The sequence below is a fragment of the Budorcas taxicolor genome, chromosome 5 (genome assembly GCF_023091745.1).
Source record: "Budorcas taxicolor isolate Tak-1 chromosome 5, Takin1.1, whole genome shotgun sequence".
NCBI classification, from domain to species: domain Eukaryota; kingdom Metazoa; phylum Chordata; class Mammalia; order Artiodactyla; family Bovidae; genus Budorcas; species Budorcas taxicolor.
In genome coordinates this window covers 79,004,369-79,030,803 of record NC_068914.1, presented here as the reverse complement: position 1 = coordinate 79,030,803, position 26,435 = coordinate 79,004,369, and the positions used below count along the sequence as shown (strand labels likewise).

The 26,435-nt window shown below is 38.3% G+C and overlaps 1 protein-coding gene across 1 annotated transcript in view; it reads left to right on the top strand.

Moving 5' to 3' along the window:
* Positions 1-26,435, top strand: part of ARID2 (AT-rich interaction domain 2) — a 205,175-nt gene that overhangs the window by 176,561 nt on the left and 2,179 nt on the right. The window contains exons 17-20 of the mRNA XM_052640681.1: positions 7,628-7,766; positions 7,859-7,944; positions 10,857-10,980; positions 11,070-11,161. Of these exons, the coding sequence (XP_052496641.1) occupies positions 7,628-7,766; positions 7,859-7,944; positions 10,857-10,980; positions 11,070-11,161 (441 nt within the window). The remainder of the gene's footprint in view (positions 1-7,627; positions 7,767-7,858; positions 7,945-10,856; positions 10,981-11,069; positions 11,162-26,435) is intronic.

The following is a 26,435-nucleotide window of genomic DNA, read 5'->3' as shown; positions in this document are numbered from 1 at the left end:
TTATTGATTATGCCACAGCCTTTGACTGTGTGGATCATAAGAAACTGGAAAATTCTGAGAGAGATGGGAATACCAGACCACCTGACCTGCCTTTTGAGAAACCTATATGCAGGTCAGGAAGCAACAGTTAGAACTGGACATGGAACAACAGACTGGTTCCAAATAGGAAAAGGAATACATTAAGGCTGTATATTGTCACCCTGCATATTTAACTTCTATGCAGAGTACATCACGAGAAACGCTGGGTTGGAAGAAGCACAAGCTGGAATCAAGATTGCCGGGAGAAATATCAATAACCTCAGATATGCAAATGACACCACCCTTATGGCAGAAAGTGAAGAGGAACTAAAAAGCCTCTTGATGAAAATGAAAGTGGAGAGTGAAATAGTTGGCTTAAAGCTCAACATTCAGAAAATGAAGATCATGGCATCTGGTCCCATCACTTTATGGGAAATAGATGGGTAAACGGTGGAAACAGTGTCAGACTTTACTTTTTGGGGCTCCAAAATCATTAAAAGATACTTACTCCTTGGAAGAAAAGTTATGAACAACCTAGATACTATATTCAAAAGCAGAGACATTACTTTGGCAACAAAGGTCCATCTAGTCAAGGCTATGGTTTTTCCTGTGGTCATGTATGGATGTGAGAATTGGACTGTGAAGAAAGCTGAGTGCCAAAGAATTGATGCTTTTGAACTGTGGTGTTGGAGAAGACTCTTGAGAGTCCCTTGGAGTGCAAGGAGATCCAACCAGTCCATTCTGAAGGAGATGGATCCTGGCATTTCTTTGGAAGGAATGATGCTAAAGCTGAAATTCCAGTACTTTGGCCACCTCATGCGAAGAGTTGACTCATTGGAAAAGACTGATGCTTGGAGGGTTGAGGGCAGGAGGAGAAGGGGACGACAGAGGATGAGATGGTTGGATGGCATCACTGACTGGATGGACGTGAGTCTGAGTGAACTCTGGCAATTGGTGATGGACAGGAAGGCCTGGCATGTTGTGATTCATGAGGTCGCAATTATTCGGACACGACTGAGCAACTGAACTGAAGTGAACTGAAAGTAATAGAAAAAGTGTACTTTATCTACTTCAGTTATGTTTTCATGATGCCTAAGAAAGTATTTGATGGTAGGAAAAATGACATTAGTAATCATAGTATCAGTTCACTTCAGTTCAGTTGCTCAGTCATGTCCAACTCTGTGCTACCCCATGAATCACAGCATACTAGGCCTCCCTGTCCATCACCAACTCCTGGAGTTCACCCAAACTCATGTGCATTGAGTCAGTGATGCCATCCAGCCATCTCATCCTCTGTCGACCTCTTCTCCTCCTGCCCCCAGTCCCTCCCAGCATCAGGGTCTTTTCCAATGAGTCAGCTGTTTGCATGAGGTGGCCAAAGTATTGGTATAGATTATACCAATAACATCATAGTTTTTGGCTCTTAAAAGTTCTGGTAGTAAGTGTGTTTTTACCTCAAGTGTTTGCTTAGGGGAGTTAAAATTAGAAAACTTGCACCTAGTAGGCTTATTGAACAACTTTTTCAGGTGAACCAAACAGCTTTTCACTAGGATAAAGGAAAAAAAGAATTTGGCTGAAGGGGATTTCAGTAAAAGAATAAAGGCTAATCCTGAGCTTTAGCTGTGACTGTTTGAGTAATGAGCAGGAGATAAAGCATCATAAATTGTATTGATGATGTAATTGAAAATAATATATATATATCTTTGAAAGATGGCCAGTGACTAAGAAAAAGTGTTGGATGTGTTTACTATAATAAATGTACTAGGTATTAAATTTAGTATCACTTTGTGCCAGATAATGTAAATCTAGTTTCTATACTTTGAGAAAAGTAACAGGATCTAAAAAAAGTGTTTCTACTGTTTTTAGTTGGAGTCGCCTTTATATTGTTATACTTTAGTATAAGATCCAGGAGAAACAGAAAGATAGAAGATGCAAAAGAAGGGATAATTTATGAAGAAACAAAATAGAATTCAGTATGTAAGCAAAGGAGTTAACCCTGGACACGGTGGCTACTTCTGGCTATTATCCAAAGGAAGGAAAAATGATTAATGACAGAAGATGTAATATAAAGAAAAAGGAAGTTAAGGAAGCTCTAACAGAGTAACAGATTCTTTCAGTAATAGCCCATCCCCCAACCCAGAGATGTAAAAATCACTTAGTTCACAAATTCACATGAATACAGATTAAGATGAGCTCTAATAAGATTGAAGTTCAGTGTTTAACAAAAGGTGAAAAGTTTTGAGCAGTCTCTGTGGGGAGTGGGTTTGGGTGCAGAAATTAATAAAATGAATTGTGAGTAATAGTTGATAACGGGGATCATTAACTTGGAGATAGACTAATAAACTTTACTGAGCAAGGTATGACAATGTTGAAATAGCTCGGGAAAAGATCTCAGGGTACATGAGTAACAAAATGGGCAAGGTTAAAATGAAAGAGGTTACCACTGCTACCACTACAACAACTACTACTAATAATAATGATTATGTTGATAATAGCTCTCATTTATTGTTGGCATAGTATTTGGCAAATAATTGTACACGTATCACCATATTTAATTCCTACAACCACCCTGAAAGCTAGAATAACAGTAAATAAAATGAGTTTCGGAGTGAAGTTATTTGCTTAGCTCTTCTACCTGTGGTTGATTGTCCCCAAAGTGTGTTTGGGGAGGAGGGGAGGCAACCTTCACATTGTACATACCAGAAGTGGCATATTTATTACAACAGTTTTTCACAGATGGTGATAAAGCATCTTAAGGAAGGACATTCTTTTTATTTGTACAAAGGCATCATATAACCATACAATGGCTGCTGCTGCTGCTGCTAAGTCACTTCAGTCATGTCTGAGTCTGTGCGACCCCATAGATGGCAGCCCACCAGGCTCCCCTGTCCCTGGGATTCTCCAGGCAAGAACACTGGAGTGGGCTGCCATTTCCTTCTCCAATGCATGAAAGTGAAAAGTGAAAGTGAAGTCGCTCAGTTGTGTCCGACCCTCAGCGACCCCATGGACTGTAGCCTACCAGGCTCCTCCATCCCTGGGATTTTCCAGGCAAGAGTACCGGAGTGGGTTGCTATTTCCTTCTCCTGGGGATCTTCCCAACCCAGGGATCAAACTGGGGTCTCCTGCATTGCAGGCAGATGATTTACCCTCTGAGCCACTAGGGAAACCATTATGGAAAAGAATTTGAAGAAGAATATGTATATAACTGAATCACCTGTTGTATACCAGAAACTAACACAACGTTGTAAATCAACTCTGCTTCAATTTAAAAAAAAAAAAACAAACAGTACACCTCAGTTTTGTTTAAAAAACACAATACAAAGTGAAGACTTAGATGCCTCAGCAGTAAAACACCTACCTGCAGTTCAGGAGATGTGGACTTGATCCCTGGGTCAGGAAATCCACCAGAGAAGGAAATGACAACCCACTCCAATATTCTTGCCTAGGAAATCCCTTGGACAGAGGAGCCTGGTGAGCTACAGGCCATGGGCTCGCAAAGAGTCAGACACAACTTAAGATTAAACAACAACAACAACTAAAGTGATTGAATCCCAGAAAATTTTTATTTTCATTTGGTTGCCTTTGTGAATTTTTCTGATCTTTTTAAATGAATGTGTTTCTTGTTTCAGGGGACCAGGTAGGTTGTTGATAGAAAGGTAGAAGTAAGGGAAATTGTTTAGACACAGTGGTAGACATTAGTGACATCCCACTTCATGTCTTACTCTTCTCCATCTCAGAAAAAAATAAAGTTCCCTGAAAACTCATTATTTTAAGTTGAAATTACATTTATGCCTTTTAAGTCCATATATTCCACTTAGTGGATTTGGAAACCTTAATTTCTTTCCACCTTCATATGATCATTGTAGCCAGCTTCATCACTATTTTAGAACTTCACCTTGTACCATATTCAGTTAAAGTCTGGTTGGTATGACTTAAACAGTTAGATGAATAGAGAGAAAATAGAATTAGGATGAGTGGAAACACCATAGGTAAGAGGGACATAAGAGACCCTATGTTTAGCAAGTAAATTGAGCACTTAAAAATTCCTGTTGTCTTAAAACCACATGCACACAGAGTTGTGTGTGTTGAGTGGTTTAAATTGATTTAAAGAAGGACTAACTTCATCCTTTTTTCTTTTCACCAGTAGATTCATCAATTTTATGTATTGTAAACTTGCTTCACTTAATGTATTGCAAAATAGTTTAAAATAGATAACATTTTGACTCTGACAAGTCATGGTACATTTGAAGTTTGATTTGTGTGTGTGTTTGTCTGGTGTGTGTAAACAGGCAAACTTTTCAGTTAATAAATTAATAGTATTTAGGTAAAATCTTAAAAGTACAATGAGAACTGTCTTCTTATAATAGTAGTATTCCAGTCATTATTTCATATTAATGAAATAGCATTATGAGTGAAAGTGTTAGATGCTCTGTTGTGTCCGATTCTTTGTGACCTCATGGACTGTAGCCCACCATGGAATCCTCCAGGCAAGAGTACTGGAGTGGGTAGACATTCCCTTCTCCAGAAGATCTTCCCAACCCAGGGATCAAACCTGGATCTCCCTCATTGCAGGCAAATTCTTTATAACTATTGTTTTGTACTTTTTGACTTCCTTCACCTATTTTATATCCTAACGCCATCTCCTGCCTCTGACAACCACTGGTCTCTTCTCTTTACCTGTGACCTTAGTAGGAGTGTTTGGTTTTTTTTTTTTTCTTTTTTTTTCACCTTCCACATATTAAATGAGTTCATATGATACTTGTCTTTCTTGGTTTGACATATTTCACTTAGCATGATTCCCTTGAGGCTATCCAAATTACAGATGGCAAGATTTTCTCCTTTCTTCATGGCAGTATAATATTTCTCTTTGTACCACATTTTCTTTCCATTCATCTGTTGATGGACCCGTTGTTCAGTCACTAAGTCATGTCCAACTCTTTGCAAACCCATGGACTGCAGCACACCAGGCTTCCCTGTCATTCACTTCTCCCCGAGTTTGCTCACATTCATGTCCATTGAGTCGATAATGCCATCCAGCCATCTCATCCTCTCTTGCCCCCTTCTCCTCCTGCCCTCAATCTTTCCCAGCATCAGAGTCTTTTCCAATGAGTCAGCTCTTCACACCAGGTGACCAAAGTATTGGAGCTTCAGTTTCGCCATCAGTCCTTCCAGTGATTATTCAGGATTGATTTCCCTTAGAATGGACTGATTTGATCTTTTTGCAGTTGAAGGGACTCTCAAGAGTCTTCTCCAGAACCACAGTTCAAAAGCGTTAGTTCTTCAGTGCTAAGCCTTCTTTTTGGCCCAACTCTCCCATCTCTACATGACTACTGGAAAAACCATAGCTTTGACTATACGGATCTTTGTCAGCAAAATGATATCTATGCTTTTTAATGCACTATTTAGGCTTGTCATGGATACTTAGGTGGTTTCTGTATCTTGGCTTTTGTAAATAATGCTACAGTGAACATGGGGGTGTACATATCTTTTCAAGTTAGTGTTTTCATTTATTTGATAAATATCCATAGTGGGAATTGCTGGATCATATGGTAGTTCTATTTTTAATATTTTGAGAAATCTCTATATTGTTTTTCATAGTAGCCACACCAGTTAACATTCTCACTAAGGGTGCACAGGGACAGGGGTTTTGTTTTTCTCCATATCCTCACCAACACTTCTTCTTTCTTGTGTTTTTGATAGTAGTCTTCCTAACATATGTGAGGTGACATCTCATTGTGGTTTTGGTATTGATTTCTTCATGTACCTGTATGTCTTCTTTGGAAAAGTGTCTAATTAGAACCTCTATCCATTTTAAAATTTTGGGATTTTTGCTGCTGAGCTGTATGTGTTCCTTATCTACTTTGGATGTTAACCCCTTATGAGATATATGATTAGTAAATATTTTCTCCCATTCAGTACATTGTCCTTTTACTTTGTTGATTGTTTCCATTGCTTTCACAGATGCTTTTTAGTTTGATGTAGTCCCACTTATTTATTTTTGCTTATTTTTGTTTATTGTTGCCTTTGTTTTTGGTATCAGTATCAAATCTGCAAAAATCATTGCTGAAGCCTGTGTTCAGCAACTTAACACTTCTGTTTTCTTCTAGGACTTTTATGATTTCATTCTTTACATTCCAGTCTTTAATCCATTCTGAGTTAATTTTTTTTGGTATGGTATAAAAGAGTAGTTGAGTTTCTTTTTTTTTTTGCATGTGGCTATGCAGTGTTACCAACATTTCTGATTGAAGGGATTGTTTTCTATTTTATATTTTTTTACTTCTTTATATAAACTAATTGATTATATATCCATGATTTTATTTCTGGGCTCTCTGTTCTATGTGTCTGTTTTTATGCAGATACCATACTGTTTTGATTACTATAGCTTTGTAATATAGTTTGAAATTAGGGCACATGATGCCTCCAACTTTTCATGTTTGTCAGGATTGCTTTAGCTTTTTGGGATCTTTTGTGATTGTGTACAAATGTAAGGATTAATTGTTCTATTTCTGTCAGAAATGCCATTGGAATTTTGGTAAGGAATGCATTTACTCTGTAGATTGCTTTGGGTAGTATGTCACTTTAAACTGTATTAATTCTTTGAATCCATGATAGTTTTATAATAAAACTATCAGAAATTATTTATATAGATGGAATGAAATATGTCAGTTACAATGGTTTTTAACATCATCTTTTGTACTTAAGTATTCAGTTCTTTTGATTAAAATTTATTTTTAAATGCCTATCATTTAATTCCTGAAGGAATATTAATTTGAAATATTATGTATGTGCTCCACATCAGAAATTGGCTCAGATATAGACATAGTTATCTGACACCCATAAAAAATTCAATTCTGAGGGAGTTCTGCTATAAACTTTAAAGATATTGACTATATAAATATTTGAGTTAGTAGTTAGTAATTGAAGTCTTTTAATGTAGTCTTTGCTCTCTGGATTCCAGTATTCTCTCATTGCCATATAATCTATTTAACAAGGAAGTGGTACAGTATCTGATTTTCTTCATATTTCTGTCCTTGGCCAGGTATACTCAGGTATTTGTATTATTAAACCTCAAGGTCTGTAACTGAGTAAGGTATGATGTTGGAGAAACGAGAGACATGACTTCTTAAACATGGATGGACATACAAAATGTGAATTCAACTTAAGAGCCAGACTCACCAAAGTTTATAGCATTTAGATTTTTAGATTGAATATGCTGGAGTTTATTATATGTGATATGAAATCTGGTAAATGCTTGAGCAGCTTCTGAGAGTACAACAGAGTATGGTATTTGTTTATAAGATTATGTTCTGTTGTGTTTTCAAATGAAATTTTATCTACTTTCAAGAGATTCGTAACTGACTTTTGTTGAAGTTAGGGAAATGAGAGTGAAATATTAAGCTTATATCTAATTATCAGAAGTGTTCAGAACTTTTGAGTATTTGACTTTTAAGTATAAGCAGGAGTTTTAAAAATATTATTTGAAATGATATTTATTTGTACTGTTTTGCTCATTATTTGTTCTGGAGCTTTTGTATTAAGAGAGCAGGTTTTCTATTTTAAAGAACATAGCTAAGTGTTAGAACATTTCTACTACTTTTATTTTTTGTAGGTGGTTTCAGACCCCCTCACAGGTTTTCTACCATGCAGCAACTGAACATGGAGGAAAAGACGTATATCCAGGGCAGTGTCTTTGGGAAGGTTGTGAGCCTTTTCAACGACAGAGGTTTTCTTTCATCACTCACTTACAGGTACACTTTCTTAATACTATTGGATTTGTAGCTCATTTGGTTGCATTAGAGATCTTGATGCTTATGTTTTTTGCTTCCATTTTCTTAAAAAGGACAAGCACTGTTCAAAGGATGCCCTGCTTGCAGGATTAAAACAAGATGAACCAGGACAAGCAGGAAGTCAAAAATCTTCTACCAAGTAAGGAACATGAGTTTACTCCCTGTTGTGCATTTAAATAAAAGACAAATCAGGAAACCAGGCAAAATAGCAATAAAAGGCAATTCAGCATGTCAGGAGACAGGAAACCTGGGTTGTAGTCCAGCTATGTATGTGACCCTGTTCAAAGTGCAAAAGTGCCCTAGGAATCCATTGGCTGGACCACATGATGTATAAGTACCTTATAGCTCTAATATTTTGATTCCACTTTGTAGACAAGTCATTTGATAGTAATGGCAGATGATCTATGAGAAATGCTTTGTAGATTGGAAATAAATATATGGTTCTGTGTCCTTTGGGAGAGGAGTTGAGCATGTACTTGATAATGGCAGAGAGATTTATTCCTACAACTACTCCTGAGGAGAGGCTAAAGTGGCATGTGATCGTACAATGTAAAATGTATAGGTCGCATTTACTGTTTGTTATCATTTACCTTTTATTTCCATGAACATTTACAATGACTTGTAGTCAAGTTCTGAGTTGGCTGGATTCCTATAAGGTTCTTATTAGATTTACACAGTATCTCCTATTTTATAGTTTCCAGCTGAGGCCTTTAATTCTAATTAATACAGTCAGCCCTCCAGATCTTCAGGTTCAGCATCTGAGGATTCAACCAACCAGGGATCAAAAATATTTGAAAAAACTCTTTTTCAGGAAATTCTAAAAAGCAAATTTTAATTTGCTATGTACTAGCAACTGTTTACATATCATTTGCATTGTACTGAGTATATAAGTAATCTGAATGATTTAAAACACACAAGAGGATATGTGTAGGTTACATGCAAATATTGTCATTGCTTGGTATCTGTCTGGGATTGGCTCTAGGATTTTGGTATCCTCAGGGGGTCTTGGAACCAGTCTTCCATGAATACCAAGGGATAGTTGTATTTTAATTATTGTAATATGAAGATAAATTAATTTGTCAACATTTGTTGAGATATTGCTGTGTACTGAACACTATGCCAAACATGATTTAGTCTAACTTCAGAGAACTGAAATTCTAGACAGAACTGCAAGGGTGGGAACACTGGAAGCTGCTTACATACTTTATTCATCCCATTATTTTTTATTCTCTCCATTACTATTCATTCCTCAGCTAGGCACTAAAATATGACATGAGGTATACATGACCAAGATATGTTTTGCTGTTCTCCAGTCTGGAGATACAATGAGAGATATAGATAATTCTTATTAAATGGCATCAAATGCACAGGACACTGTGAAAGCCCACCTACACCAATGTAGGAGACCATAGTAGGCTTTCTGATAGAAAGTGAATCCAAACTGAGATCTATAGAATGAGGCTTTCATAAGCCATAAACATGAGTTTGGATTTACCCTCAAAGCAGTGGCAAGTCACTTTTCTGCCAGATACTTTTTTCTATAATTTTCACTGTACAGTTGACCCATGAACAACACAGGTGTCAACTGGGAGGATCTGCTAACAAGTGGATATTTGTCACAGTAAATACTGTGGTGCTGCACCATCTCTGGTTGGTTGAATCCACAGATATGGAACTGCAGGTATGGGGGTTCAAGTGTAAAGTTATATGCGTATTTTTGACTACAGGGAGAGTGGGTACACAAACTCCCATGTTGTTCAAGGGTAAACTGTATTTACTTTGTATTTATTAATGTAGCTTTCAGCCTGCCTGGTGGCTCAGATGGTAAAGAATCTGTCTCCAATGCAGGAGACCCAGGTTCAGTCCCTGAATTGGGAAGATCCCCTGGAGAAGGAAATGGCAACCCACTCCAGTATTCTAGCCTGGTGAATCCCATGGACAGAGTCTGGTGGGCTACAGTTCATGGGGTCACAAAGAATCGGACATGACTGAGTGACCTTCACTTCACTTCTATGTAGCTTAAAATAGTATGCTGCAATATGTTTGATTTTGTTCAAATTTTGAGGGTTATTTTGGTATATCCATTACAATAAAAAATCTTTGTCATTTATACATAAAGTCAATAATAATTTTTAGCTGTGTCAATACACAGATCTTTATCTAGAGAAATCTATATGTAGATATAGACACAAACTAGCTTACAATTTAGAGATTGCTATTATGTTAACTTAGTATTCAAAATTAGTTTACTCATGTAAAAAAATGCCAGAAATATCCCCACTTTACAGATGTGAAACCTGAAGCACAAAGGGGCAAATTGAATGGTTCAAAGTCATGCAGCCAGTGAGGGGCAGAAACAGGACTTTCTCCCTGAGAACCAGTTCTCTCACCACTGTTGCCTCAGCAGAATACACCAGATACTGATGCAGTTTTTCTGTGTGGCAAAGGAAACCTAGAGTAGTTTGAATCTCATTTTTATAAAATCTGTCTCTGCAGTCCCTCCATCTTTGCTAAAGGACATTAGAGCTATACTGAAATGATTGATTGAAATTGGTTAATAAAAAATTCTATAAGATAGTAATAGTTTGAAATGTAGTAGTTAGCGTAACTTCATGTTATTATCGTATTAGGTTGTCTTTTCCTGGGTGACCTATACATATACCAGTACACTCTTAGGAGATATATTTTACTTGTAGGTACCATTTAGCAAAACTAATTTGCAGCTCAACTTGTAGACTGTTCTTTGTTAACATCTTTACATTGCATTCAAAGATATGAACTCAACTTTTAAGCTATGTTGTATTTATATATATATGAGTTGTACTAGGACATCTGTTGTTTGCTTTAAAGTTGATAGATTGCAAATAAAAGACCACGAACCCTTTTGCCTCAGTTGGCACAAAGAGTAATTATTACTGCTGGGCCACCAGAACTTTTACTCACGCTGTGTCTACCTCGATAACCACGTTCAGGTTTGGCAGGTTAGTCATTTGTTGTCAGTCTGCCTGAACTGTCATGTTAACAGTCTCTTCCTCTCCCTGGTATATTTAGGCAGCCAGCTGTAGGGGGCACAAGCTCAGCTCCTAGAGCACAAAAGGCCATTGTGAATCATCCCAGTGCTGCCCTTATGGCTCTAAGGAGAGGATCAAGAAATCTTGTCTTTCGAGACTTTACAGTAAGTAAGCCTTGGAAGCCTTAACTGTGAAGGTGTGAACACTGTATGATTTAGACCTTTATTCTTTTTCTTTTCTTTTCCTTTTTAAGGATGAAAAAGAGGGACCAATAACTAAACACATCCGACTAACAGCTGCCTTAATATTAAAAAACATTGGTAAATATTCAGAATGTGGTCGCAGGTGAGTAATCTGTTTTCTGTAGTCAGAGTGAATTTTTATTTTACTGTTACCTGTAAGTTTAGATATCTGCATTGTATTCACTGTTTTTCTCATCAATTTTTGGATGTCCAAAAGCTTATGTCAAAGTAGACTGTCGTAGATTCTTAAAAGCCACAAAAGTGGAAGTTGAAACAACCAAAAGGTGTTCTTGAACTTGTTCAAGTTAAATTTCTTGTTCGTCATAGCATTTAGAGGAAAAAGTAGGTCTACCAAAGAACACTTGGGAGTTTACTAGGAGGAAAAAGGAATTGGTTACTTGAATCACGTGGAATTAGAATGGAATTCAGTTTGATAACTGCCGTTTTGATGAAACCATCAAAGTCATAGATATGCTAAGATTCTTGGACTTATGAGAAAACTTAGTATTTTATAAATCTATGGAAACTGGAAACAGCTATAACTCTTGAGAAAGCAAATGTAGATTTGTCTCCTTTGAACCTTGAAAATAATCTTTTAGTATTCTTCCTCCATCTTCAGCTGACTCAACTTGGGCTCGTTAGTTGGGAAGTCATGCTTTAATGCATCTTGCCTTCCAGACAGTGCTTTTCTCTCCTACTTTTTCTCTTCTCACATGCTGTTAATCGAATCTACTTTGGTTCTCCTCCTCCTATTTTACCTTGTGTTGGATCTTAATAATATTCCTTGTAGTTACATTCCAACTGGACTTTCTGAGCAAAAAAACAGAGGCATCAATTACAAAAAAGCAATTACTTTATATCAAACTTTAAAACAGGTAAATTTAAAGCAAATAAAACTTAAGTTTAAAAAAAGTGTTTGCAATAACGGAAGTTACTATATTTCATGAATCAAGTATTCCCACAGAGGAATAAGAAAAAATTCTTAACATTCAAATTAAAAATAAAGTTTTTTCAGAAAAAGAAATAAGAAGGTTTTGTCACTAGCATCTCCCAGTTGCATTTATAGTATCATTTCTTCCTTCCTGTCTCACTATATTTCTCTTCCTACTCCTTCTTTGGCTGCATATCAATTTTAGCCAAATTGAACCACATGCAGATTCCATCCACCCTAGATATCTTTCATGTCACACTTTTGTATCTTCCCTGGGTTGTGGCCCATTGAGCATCTGCAAGCCTTCCCTAATCCAGCTCAGACCCTGGCGTCTGTGTGCTGCCTTTCCTGTGCTGTGTTCCTCTTCCTCATTGAATCTGTGTTTATAACATTTCTGTTTTATAACATTTCATCTTATGTTTTGTAAGTAGTTTTTCATATGGCTTTCCACCCTACTGTGTCTCTCAGATCTAATCTCTTGACTCTATTGTCACTTCCACTGTATAATCATAAGGGATTTGATTTAGGCCACACCTGAATGGCCTAGTGGTTTTCTGTACTTTCTTCAATTTAAGTGTAAATTTTGCAATAAGAAGCTCATGATCTGAGCCACAGTCGGTTCCAGGTCTTGTTTTTGCTGACTGTATAGAGCTTCTCCGTCTTCAGTATTGACCATCTGGTGACGTCCATATGTAGAGTCATCTCTCATGTTATTGGAAGAGGGTGTTTGCTATGACCAGTGCTGCATTCTCTTGGCAAAACTCTGTTAGTCTTGGCCCTGCTTCATTTTGTACTCCAAGGGCAAACTTTCCTATTAACTCCAGGTATCTCTTAACTTCCTACTTTCGCATTCCAGTCCCCTATGATAAAGTGGACATCTTTGTTTGGTGTTAGTTCTAGGTCTTTTAGGTCTTCATAGAACTGTTCAGCTTCATCTTTGGCATTAGTGGTTGGGGCATAGGCTTGGATTACTGTGATGGTGAATGGGTTGCCTGGGAAAGGAACTGAGATCATCCTGCCATTTTTGAGACTGCACCTAAGTACTACATTTTGGACTCTTGTTGATTATGGTAATTAGTAGTAATTATGGAGTAATTAAATTACTCCATTTCTTCTAAGGGATTCTTGCCCACAGTAGTAGATATAATGGTCATCTGAATTAAATTCTCCCATTCCAGTCCATTTTAGTTCACTGATAGCTAAAATGTCGACGTTCACTCTCGCCACCTCTTGTTTGACCACATCCAATTTATCTTGATTCATGGACCTAACATTCCAGGTTCCTAACAATATGTTTCTTTACAGCATTGGACTTGACTTTCACCACCAGAAACATCCACAACTGGTCATTGTTTTTGCTTTGGCTCAGCCCCTTTTCTAAAGCTATTTCTCTACTCTTACCCAGTAGCATATTGGACGCCTACTGACTTGAGGGGCTCATCTCTAGTTTCATATCTCTTTGCCTTTTCATATTGTTAATGGGATTCTCAAGGCAAGAATACTGAAGGAGTTTGTCATTCCCTTCTCCAGTAGACCACGTTTTGTCAGAACTCTCCACCATGACCCAACCATCTAGGGTGGCGGATAAGGGTCATTAAGTTACATAAGGCATCCATGTGATCATTTTGGTTAGTTTTCTGTGATGTGGTTTTCATTCTGGAGGCCATAGGATTGAGATTCTTGCTTCTTCTGTTATGGAGGGTGTGACCAAAGCCATCCCAAAGAAAAAGAAATGCAAGAAAGCAAAATGGTTGTCTGAGGAGGCCCTGCAGTTAGCTAAGAAAAGAAAAGAAGTGAAAGGCAAGGAGAAAGAAGAGAAGGATATGCCCAACTGAATGCAGAGCTTCAAAGAATAATAGGGAGAGATAAGAAAAGCTTCTTAAGTGAACAGTGCAAAGAAATAGAGGAAAACAATAGAATGGGAACAACTAGAGATCTCTTCTAAAAGAGAGATACCAAGGGAACATTTCATGCAAAATTGGGCTCAATAAAGGACAGAAATGGAATGGACCTAACAGAAGCAGAAGATATTAAGAAGAGGTGGCAAGAGTACACAGAAGAACTGTATAAAAAGGATCTTAACAACTTGGATAACCACAATGGTGGGGTCACTCACCTAGCACCGGATATCCTGGAGTGTGAAGTCAACTGGACCTTAGGAAGCATTGCTATGAACAAAGCTAGTGGAAGTGATGGAATTCCACTGGAACTATTTTAAATCCTAAAAGATGATGCTATTAATGTGCTACACTCAGTATGCCAGCAAATTTGGAAAACTCAGCAGTGGCCACAGGACGGGAGAAAGTCAGTTTTCATTCCAACCCCAAAGAAAGGCAATGCCAAAGAATGGTCAAACTACCATACAATTGTGCTCATTTCACATGCTAGCAAGATACTGCTCAAAATCCTTCAAGCAAGGCTTCAGCAGTATGTGAATGAAGAACTTCCAGATGTTCAAGCTGGATTTAGAAAAGACAGAGGAACCAGAGATCAAATGCCAGTATCCACTGGATCATAGCAAAAGCTAGAGAATTCCAGAAAAACATCTACTTTCCTTCACTGACTATGTTAAAGCCTTTGACCGTGTGGGTCAAAACAAACTGTGGAAAATTCTTGAAAAAAATAGGAGTACTAGATCACCTTTCCTGCTTCCCAAGAAACCTGTATGCAGATCAGGAAGTACCAGTAGAACCAGACATGGAACAATGGACTGGTTTCAAATTGGAAAAGGAGTATGTCACGGCTATAGATTGTCACTCTGCTTATTTAACTTAAAGGCAGAGTACATTATGCGAAATGTCAGACTGGATGAATTACAAGCTGGAATCAAGATTGCCAGTAGAAGTACTATAGCCTCAGATATGTAGATGATACCACCCTAATGGCAGAAAGCAAAGAAGAACTAAAGAGCCTCTTGATGAAAGTGAAAGAGGAGAGTGGAGAAGCTGACTTAAAACTCAACATTCAAAAAACTAAGATCATGGCTTCTGGTCCCATCATTGATGGCAAATAGATGGGACCATCATTCATGACAATAAATGAAAACAATGAAAGACTTTATGGTGTTGGGCTCCAAAATCATTGCCAATGGTGACTGCAGCCATGAAATTAAAAGACACTTGCTCCTGGAAGGAAAGGGACAAACCTAGACAGCACATTAAAAAGCAGAGATATCACTCTACTGATGAAGGTCCATATAATCAAAGCTACGGTCTTTTTAGTAATCAGGTAGGGACGTGAGAGTTGGACCATAAAGAAGGCTGATCGCTGAAGAATTGATGCTTTTGAACTGTGGCACTGGAGAAGGCTCTTGAGAGTCCCTTGAACAGCAAGGAGATCAAACCAGTTAATCCTAAAGGAAATCAACCCTGAATATTCATTGGAAGGACTGATGCTGAAGCTAATGCTCCAGTGGATTGGCAGTCAGATGCAAGGAACCAAATCATTGGAAAAGACCCTGATGCTGGGAAAGACTGAAGGCAGGAGAAGAGGGTGGCAAAAAATGAGATGGTTGGATGGCATCACCAACTCAATGGGGGTGAGTTTGAGCAAACTCCCGGAAATGGTAAAGAAAAGGGAAGCCTGACTTACTGCAGTCTATTGAGTCACAAAGAATCAGGCACAACTTAGCAACTGAACAACAATGTCCCCCTTATTGACCTAACTACACATTTTCTCTGAGTAATCTTTTAACCTGCACACCTTCAGTACAGTGCCCAATACAGTAAGAAATCATTCCTACTTCCTCCTTATTCTTGAAGACTCAGCTCAGGTCACCTCTTCCTTTCCTGAATTTCCCTCACTACCCACCCTTGACCTAAGGTGGCTCCTCCAGATTGCATGTTATTATTTACATGATGAGATCTGTGAAAGCAGGAGCTGAACATTTATTTTGGTTTTTGTGTTCTTAGTGCCTAGCATAATGTTGGGAATATAATAGCGATTCAATAAATATTTTATTGATAGTTTTTCATAGAGTTCTGATCTGGAATTTGTGTGGACAATTGAAGTTCTGAAAATAAATTTAAAACTTTTTCCTCACATTCAAGTTGCACATTCTTAGGTTTACAGCAAAGCCACTTTGGCTACATTTCATTATTGAACCAAAAGTTTTCATTTTATTGTTTTTGTTTTGTTGTTGATTTTGTTATTTTATTTAACTCTAAACCTTCCAGATGTCTTTTGGCATCTTCATTTGCTATGATCCTAGAATAGTAGAAGGAAAAGAATTAAAGAAATCGAATAAATTCTTTCCATTCACCCTCCCAGTCTGGATTGAAATCTCCATATAGAATGTCTGTTGAATACCTCCAGGGATGAGAAGTTTTGGTAGAGCAGGCAGGCAGATTCTTTACCATATACAGGGAAGTCCCTGGAATACTGACAGAATCTGACAAAACCCATAGATGTAAGGAATAGAATATAAGAAATCAGAAGATAATTCTCTGTTGATATATGGAATCTCTGGTGGAAAATGTTACAAGGTGTGATTTAAAAAAAAAAAAAAAACTAAAGCAAATTATATTTGCAATAAGAAAACCACAGGTCAACAGGAAGATACATGGAAATTTACTTTCATTTTATAGTACAGTATACTAAAGAGTATGAAATGTTCACATTTTTTAAAATTTGGAAATCTGGTTGTTTGAATAATGTAGACTGTTTAAACACAGTTTATCTCCTTTCTGATTAAACTTGAGCTTTGGAGAATTGCAGTATATTTCTCTTCTTTTTGATGTATTTATCTGTTATCTGTGTAATGCGTGTTGTTGGTGGTGTTCAGTCGCTAAGTCATCCTGATTCTTTGTGACCCCATGGATGGCAGCATGCCAGGCTCCTCTGTCCCCCACTGTCTCCTGGAGTTTGCTCAAATTTATGTCTGTTGAGTTGGTGATGCTATCTAACCATCTTGTTTAAAAATAAAATGATTTTCATTCACTAATCATGAATGATCTGAAAAAAAAATGAACAGTTCTGTTTACAGTAAATCAGAAGAATAAAATATTTAATCATATTAACCAAGGAGGTAAAGACTTATACCATGAGAACTTTACATTGCTGAAAGAAGTTAAAGATGTATAGAAATGGTAAGACATCCTTTGTTCATCACTTAGAAGGCTTAATATTAGTAAAATGTCAGTAATACCCAAAGAAATCTACAGATTCAGTACAACCCCTATCAAAATTTCAATATTTTTTGTAGAAATAGAAAAATTTGTTCAAAAATTCATATGGAATCTCAAGGAACCTTGAATTGCAAAACTGTCTTGAAAAAGAGGAACAAAGTTAGAGGACTCACACTTCCTGATTTCAGATTTTTCTGCAAAGCTATAGTAATCAAAAGCATACACTGTCCTTAGTGACATAAAGACAGACATACTAACCAATGGGGCAGACTGGAGAGGCCAGACATAAGTCCTTGCATATGTGGCCAAGTGATTTTCTATAAGGTAATGCCAGTTCTCTATTAAATGAGAAAAAGAGAGTCTTTTCAACAAATGGAATTGGGAAAACTGGAAATTCACAGGCAAAAGGATGAAGCTTAACCCTTATCTAAACACTACATGCAAAAATTAACCCAAAATGCATCAAAGAGACAAAACTAAAATTCTTAGAAAAAGCCTCATGATGTTGGATTTGGCAGTTATTCTTGGATATGGCACTAAAGGCATGGGAAACAGAAGAAAAAATAATTTAAATCTTATCAAATTAGAAAAATTGTGTGTCAGAGGACAGTATTAACAGAATAAACAGTCAACGGGATGATAGAGAAGAATTACAAATCTGCTAAGGGGTTGAATATTTCAGACTATATAAGGAACTCCTAAAATTCAACAACAAAAAGCAAGCAAACCAAATCAGAAATGGGTAAAGGACTTGAATAGAAATTTCTATGAAGAAGATAAATAAATGGCCAGTAAGCACATAAAAAGATGCTCAACATTACTAATCATTCAGTTTAGTTCAATTGCTCAGTCGTGTCCTACTCTGTGTAACCCCATGAATCGCAGCACACCAGGCCCCCCTGTCCATCACCAACTTATGGAGTTGACTCAAACTCAAGTCCATCGAGTTGGTGATGCCATCCAGCCATCTCATCCTCCGTAGTCCTCTTCTCCTCCTGCCCCCAATCCCTCCCAGCATCAGGGTCTTTTCCAATGAGTTAACTCTTGACATGAGGTGGCCAAAGTATTGGAGCTTCAGCTTTAGCATCAGTCCTTCCAATGAACATCCAGGACTGATCTCCTTTAGAACGGACTGGTTGGATCTCCTTGCAGTCCAAGGGACTCTCAAGAGTGTTCTCCAACACCACAGTTCAAAAGCATCAATTCTTTGGCACTCAGCTTTCTTCACAGTCCAACTCTCACATTCATACATGACCACTGGGAAAACCATAGCCTTGACTAGATGGACCTTGTTGGCAAAGTAATGTCTCTGCTTTTTAACATGCTATCTAGGTTGGTCATAACTTTCCTCCCAAGGAGTAAGCGTCTTTTTATTTCATGGCTGCAGTCACCATCTGCAGTGATTTTGGAGCCCCCAAAAATAAAGTCAGACAGTGTTTCCACTATTTCCCTATCTATTTGCCATGAAGTGATGGGACCAGATGCCATGATCTTAGTTTTCTCAATGTTGAGCTTTAGGCCAACTTTTTCACTCTCCTCTTTCACTTTCATCAAGAGGCTCTTTAGTTCCTCTTCGGTTTCTACCATAAGGGTGGTGTCATCTGCATATCTGAGGTTATTGATATTTCTCCCAGCAATCTAGATTCCAGCATGTGCTTCTTCCAGCCCAGCATCTCTCATGGTGTACTCTGCATATAAGTTAAAAAAGCAGGGTGACAGTATACAGCCTTGATGTACTCCTTTCCTATTTGGAACCAGTCTGTTGTTCCATGTCCAGTTCTAACTGTTACTTCCTGACCTGCATACAGATTTCTCAAGAGGCAGGTCAGGTGGTTTGGTATTCCCATCTCTTGCAGAATTTTCCACAGTTTAGTGTGATCCACACAGTCAAACGTTTTGGCATAATCAATAAAGCAGAAATAGATGCTTTTCTGGAACTCTCTTGCTTTTTCCATGATCCAGTGGATGTTGGCAATTTGATCTCTGGTTCCTCTGCCTTTTCTAAAACCAGCTTGAACATCTGGAAGTTCACGGTTCATGTATTGCTGAAGCCTGGCTTGGCGAATTTTGAGCATTACTTTACTAGCGTGTAAAGATGCTCAACATTACTAATCATTCAGTTCAATCATTAGGAAAATGCAAATCAAAACCACAATAACATACCACTTCATACCTATTAGGATGGCTTTTATTAAAAACAAAACAAAAAACTGAAAACAAGTGTTGGCAAGGATGTGGAAAAATTGGAACCTTTGCGCATTGCTCATGGAAATATAAAATGATACGGTCACTGTGGAAAGCAATATGTCTTTTCCTCAAAAAATTAAACATTTCAGGACTGCCCTGGTGGTGAACCTGTATAGGACTCCACCTGCCAGTGCAGGGGACACAGGTTTGATCCCTGGTCTGTGAAGATCCCGCATACCAAGGAGCAACTAAGCTCATTCACCAGAACTACTGAGCCCCTGTGCTAGAGCCCACGAGCTGCTACCACTGAGCCCACACGCCACCGCTGACTGAAGCCTGACCCTCTCGGCCTGTGAGCCACTAACGAGCCCCTTGTGCTGCAGCCGCTGAAGCTCATCCGCCCGGAGCCTGTGCTCTGCAGCCAGAGAAGCAGTGAGAAGCCGTGTGCTGCAGCTGGAGAGCAGCCCCTGCCCACTGCAGCGAGAGAAAGTGTGCGCAGCAGTGAAGGCCAGCACCCCCTGAAGTGAAGAAATAAAAATAAGCTTAAAATAAAACATTTTATCTAGCAGTTTCACTTTTGGGTATATACACAAAATAACTTAAAGCAGGGGATTGAACAGATACAGTCATTCACCATTTTCATAGCAGCATTATTTATGATAGCCAGAAGGTAGAAGCGTTCCCACATGTCCGTCAGTCATGAATGGACAGCTAAAAGGTGTGTGCACACGGTGGGGCACTGGAGTATTATTCGGCCTTCATAAAGAGTGCAGCTCTGATGTATGCTACAGCATGAGTAAACCCTGAAGACACTGTGTATTGTGAAATAAGCCAGACGCAAAATGACAATTTTTGTTTGCTTCCACTCATATAAGGTAATTGGAAGAATCAAATAGAAGGTAGAGCAGCAACAGCCCTCAGCAAGGTTTGGGGAGGGAGGCAGTGGGGAATTCTTACTGGCTGTGGAAAGATGAAGAATTTGTGGAGATGGATGGGGGTAATAGTTTCACAAGTGTGTGTGTATTTAGTGCCAGTGAGCTGAACACTTAAAAATGACTAAAGTAGTAAACTTCGTATTGTGTGTATTTTACCACAATTTAAAACTGAAAACAACAAAGGAAGGACTTAGGGAAAATGTAGAGTGGCTGCTAATGAGTATTAGGTTTCTTTTTTGGGGTGATGAAAATATACTAAAATTGATGGTGATGGTTGCCCAATCCTGGTAATATACTAAATACCAATGGCACCCCACTCCAGTATTCTTGCCTGGAAAATCCCATGGACAGAGGAGCCTGGTAGGCTGCTGTCCATGGGGTCGCTGAGAGTTGGACACGACTCAGTGACTTCACTTCACTTTCACTTTTCACTTTCATGCATTGGAGAAGGGAATGGCAACCCACTTCAGTGTTCTTGCCTGGAGAATCCCAGGGACGGAGGAGCCTGGTGGGCTGCCGTCTATGGGGTTGCACAGAGTCGGACAGGACTGAAGTGACTTAGCAGCAGCAGCAGCAGCATATACTTTAAACAGGTGAATTATGTGGTGTATGAATTATATCTCAATAAAGCTGTTACTTATAACAGACTGTATATTAATACTCCCCATACCCACCTCCAAGAGACAGCTTTCAACAAGTTGAGTTTATTTTTCAGGCTCTTCGCCTCCATGTTTCTAAGTAGCATGTTTATATTACTGCTCCTTAAGTGACCTATTTTTCACTTTACCTGTTGACCGTCTTTGTATGCAACCCTGTTAAAACCTCTCCTCTTCACGCGTTTTTCTTTCCTCATAATTGTTACATCTTATATCAGTATTGTTTTATTGTTTGATGCTGAGCCATGTGCTACTGTTTTACATTTCTTTTTTCTTTTTTTCTGGGGTTAATGATTGTCTTGCTTCCTGATTAGCTTTTCATAGGCCTAATGATGATTTTTTCATATACTTCAATCAGTATGTTTCAAGCCTGTGTATAAGCTACCTAAAAACTTAAGCATAGTTGTAAACCTCTGTCAGTTCTGCATTTTTTCCGTTTGGAAACTGGCCTCGGCAGTCTGGAGAGCTTGCTTCATTGACCTGGACGACAGCTGTCCTTGGGAATTCCTTCTTTGTTGAACCTTTTTTTTAAAAAACCATTTAGTAATCTCTCTATATTCACATGCTCAGGGTGAATTCACCCCTAAGCCCTGAAACAACAACCAAAATATATTACTTAGATGTTTTATAATTTTGGTGTCTGAAATAAAGACAAATAGAAAACTATGTCAAAACATTAAAAAGTTGCAAATTTTCATTAAAAGTATTTACATTTGTATCCTAATGCCAAATTTACAGATAATTCTTTTAAATAGAATACTCTGAAATATGAAAATAATAAAAAAAATTGTTAAATATCCACAACATGTTCATGAATGAAATTCCAGATATTAGTTACTATTCCAAGTTTAGATATTTATGAATGGCCAAGGCAGCTTACAGTTCCTTGTTACTTTTTTATCCTTTATTCTTGGTTCCTTAATAGCGTGCTGCTGCTGCTAAGTCACTTCAGTTGCGTCCGACTCTGTGCGACCCCATAGATGGCAGCCCACCAGGCTCCCCCGTCCCTGGGATTCTCCAGGCAAGAACACTGGAGTGTGTTGCCATTTCCTTCTCCAATGCATGAAAGTGAAAAGTGCAAGTGAAGTCGCTCAGTCGTATCTGACTCTTAGCAACCCCATGGACTGCAGCCTACCAGGCTCCTCCATCCTTGGGATTTTCCAGGCGAGAGTACCGGAGTGGGGTGCCACTGCCTTAGGATATAACTCTGTAAACCTTTTAAATGGCCACTGATCACTGCCAGGAATCATTTAAACATAAACACATGATTCTTCTGTAACCAGCAAGATCAACCTATTAAATGCAATCAATTTTATCAGTCACTAAAAATTAAGTGTTTTTACAAACATCTTGTTTACATTACAATATATAGAAAACATTACATGTATGTTTCTTAAAATTTTTGATTGGAGAGAAAAGGATAATTTCTTGGTTAACTTTTCTCTTTCCATTTAAAGGAGTGCTTTATGTGTACTTCAGCAATGGGTTAGAAGGTCATGGCAACACCTTTTTGAACCAGGAAGAATCATTTTGTAATTAGCTTGACATCCGTACTCTCTTCCATCTAGTAAAGTTTTACATTATCTTTTCTCCCATACTTTTAAATTTTTCAGCAGTATATTTTTGAAGGTAATTCTCTTCATCAGTACTTTGAGTCAGCCACGTGAGAAAGTATTAGTTCACTGAAAGCAGAGACTAGATAAGCTCACTGTCACTAACGTACCAGGAGGTACCTTGCTCAAGTAGCTGTTAGGGTTTTTTATTATATATTCTGTTGTTTTACATGGTTTGAAAGTAAAATCTCTTACATTAACTGTATGGTACAAATTGCATCAGTTCCATGAGTTTCTAGTGGGCATCCTCGAAGCCTGCCTGTCACACACTCAGGCGGAAGGCATACCCTTGCACAGGCCAGGCACGGATGGGAGGGGCAACCTTCTTTGGGTCTCTAGTGGGCTGGGCACCTGCGGATCACAGGCTTGGACTCGAAGATGGCCTTTCCAAGCACGTTTGGACAAATGCTGATTTTCCCCTATAGCTATCTGGCTCTGAAGTGGGGCAAGCCACTTCCACAGGCTGAGGGGATTGGTTCGGTTGGGGGCTGGTGAGGAGAGGTTTGGTTTCATCATTTTACTTGGCTTTTTATTAAAGTATGGTATAACGTGTTGGAGAAAGAACATACAGTTCCAGTTTCCACAGATCCCACCAGGTCAGGGTGATGGGCCAAGCAGAGGCTCACAGGCTCCTTTGAATGTTACACAGGATGGAGGTTGCTCCGTCTGCTCCAGGGGCTTAAGGAAGGGCCTTTCTGACTGAAATACCTGAAACCTTTTTTTCTTGAATCCTACTTACTTCTTTTACTTGATTTACTCTCTCATGTGGTAAGGCACCTCCTCCATAATTTCAAGGCCCTACATGTATGAAAATATTTTTGGTTTACCCTTACTCCTAAGTTTGGTTAGATTATAGAAATCTAGATTGAAAAATCGCTTTCCTTTAAAAATCTGAGGATGCTGCCTTACTGTCTTCTTAGCATGCAGCTTTGCTGTTTAGAAGTCAGGGACATTCTGGTTCCCATTCCTTTGTATGGGATCTATTTTCTCCCTTGGGAGCTGTTGGGTCTTTTTTTTTCCCCTCCCAATTTCTGATATTCTGAAATTTCATGATGCTTTGTCTTGGTGTGGTTTGTTGCTGTGATTGAAGTGGGCATTTCATTTCAGTGGGTCCTTTTCAGTCAGGAGATTCATGTCCTTCAATAATGGGAAACTCTCAAATGTCTCTTTTTATGATTCCCTGTTCTCCATTGTCTATTCCCATTTCTAGAACTTCTGGCATTTTTTGGATAATAGACCCTTGTAGGGTGACCCTCTGATTTTCTTTTCTTTTATTTATTTTTGTCTGTTTAATCTATTTTCTGGAAATTTCCTTGATTTATCTTTGAATCTATTTATGCTTCACCTCTCATGCTTTAAATTATGAAAGTTCAAAGTTGCCAGTTGCTGTTTTGTAGCATTCTGTTCATAGATTGAATACAGTGCTTGCTCATCTCTCTCTGAAGATATTACCAGTATTTTTTATATAATTATTGGGCTTCCCTGTTGGCTCTTGGTAAAGAATCTGCCTGCAGTGAAGGAGACGCAGGAGACCCAGGGGTCAGGAATATCCCCTGGAGGAGGAAATGGCTACCCACTCCAATATTCTTACTTGAAAAATTCCATGGACAGAGGAGCCTGGCAGGGTACAGTCCAAAGGGTCAGACATGACTGACCTGCTGATCTGTTTTTTTTTTGGCTTTGATGGGTCTTTGCTGCTGCACAGGCTCTTCTCTAGTTGTGTGAAGCAGGGTCTACTCGCTCTGGTTGCGGTGTGCAGACTTCTCCTTGTGGTGGCTTCTCTTGTGGCGCACAGCCTCTAGGGCACATGCGCGTCAGTCGTGGCAGCTCTGGAGCACATGTTCTAGAGTCGGATGCACGGGCCTTGTTGCTCTGCAGCGTGTGGAGTCTTCCAGACCAGGGATCAAGCTCGCACCTCCCACGTTGGCAAGCATATTCTTACCCACCGCGCCGCTAGATGCACGGGCCTTGTTGCTCTGCAGTGTGTGGAGTCTTCCAGATCAGGGATCAAGCTCGCATCTCCCACGTTGGCAAGCAGATTCTTATCCACTGCGCCGCTAGGGAAGCCTGAAGATACTGCCAGCATTGTTGAATTTTCTTTGGCTCCTAGTATGGTTGCTGTTTACTCAGAATCTCGAATGTTTGGGACTGGGGGCTTCATGCTGTATTTTAAGAATGAAATACTGCCAGCTTCCTGGAAGCTCTGGGTGCATAATCCCCACATGTCACTGATGATTGCCATTCTAGGCTGGTCCCTGATGAGCTAGTTTGCTTCCTTGAAACCCCTCACGTATCAGTCTCTATCAAGATTGTTTCTCCAGGGAAGAATCTTTGATTTTCTTGCCTTTAGAAATGAGCAACTTGAGGGAAAGTCTGTGAGGGCCTGCATTCTGGAAACAGAATTGGGGGTGGAGTGGTGAGGAGGATCTCACCATGCTGGAGTATGTTCACTTTCCTTCACACTGTCTGTGTCTCTGTAAGTCCTAAACTTTTTTGAGTTAGTTTAATCCTTTAGAAGTTACTTCTTACCTGTTAAGTGCATTAAAATAACACAATGTTTATCTTTTATTAAACACATCAAAAAGATAAAGGAACTTTTGAAATTTTAAGTTGAAAGAATATATAGTAAAGGGCATATTTCATTTTTTATCTAGTGAGTGCTTACTTAATCCTTTAACCTAACCCCCCAAAATAAATGATATTAATTTTTATAAAAAATGAACTTGTTACTTTAAAATCATCCTAGTGATTTAATTTTAGTCTTTCTAGTTTTATCTGTGCAACATAAAAATAAAACAATACATTTTTACATGTGACTTTATTGGTTTAGAAAATATGACTTTATAAAGTTTTTTAAAGTAAAAGCTTTTTGCTTTGTCAAAATATTCATTCATTATAGAGGAAATAATTTGATTACACTTAGTATTTTTAAATGGACTTTGTATGACTATTTTTTCCAGAAAATAAAGTTGTAGACATTTTATAGTTCATTTAAAAATTTGTTAACCTAAAGAAAAGTTAAAAAGAAGTGTGAAGCTCAATAAACTATCACAGAGTGAACCACCCACATAACCAACCATCCAAATTATGAAATTGGTCAACACTAGTACCACAGTGTCCCTCTGTGTGTCCCCTGCCCCCAGTCTTTACCCCATCGTCATCTGTGGGAGCACTGTCCTGATCATAGGTTAACTTCACTGGATTCTGAATTTTATATAAGTAGAATCATTTAATATTTTTTTTTTCTTGTGCTCGTTTGCTTTTTCTCTCAGTGGTGATAGTGAAATTCGCTCATGCTGCGTGTGTATATACTGCTATGTACGTATAGCAGTATAGAATTCTGTTGTATGAATATACTCAAATTTCTTTTTTCTATTCTATTTGTGATGGCATCTGAGTTGTTTCCAGTTTAGGACTATTAAGAATAATGCTGCCATGAACATTCTGTGAACATTTTCTGGCCATATTTGTACATATTTCTGTTTTTATGAAAGACTGGTGATTCATTGACTCCTTTGTACAAAACGAATGATTCCAAAGAAGTTTTACCAGTTTACACTCCCTCCAGTATTGTATGAGTGAGTTTCAGTTGCTCCACATACTTGCCAACATTTGCTGTTGTAATTTTAATATTTAATTTTAGCCATTCTTTTGGGTGTGTGGTGTATATACACATATGGAAATTATAAAAGCAAATACCCAAATAGCCAAAAAATGTATGAAAAGATGCCCAACTTGTTAGTCATCAATCTCAGGTTTTTAAAATAATTTTACATCTTTGTTTTGTTTTACTTTGCTTTGCTATGGTAAAAATGACTATAATCCCCATATGTTAAATTCTGGCTTTGAATTTCTTTGTCTATTCCCATAAATTGCTTCCGTACATTGTTTTTCATTCAGAATTTAGAAGTCTTCATCTCCCTTTCTTG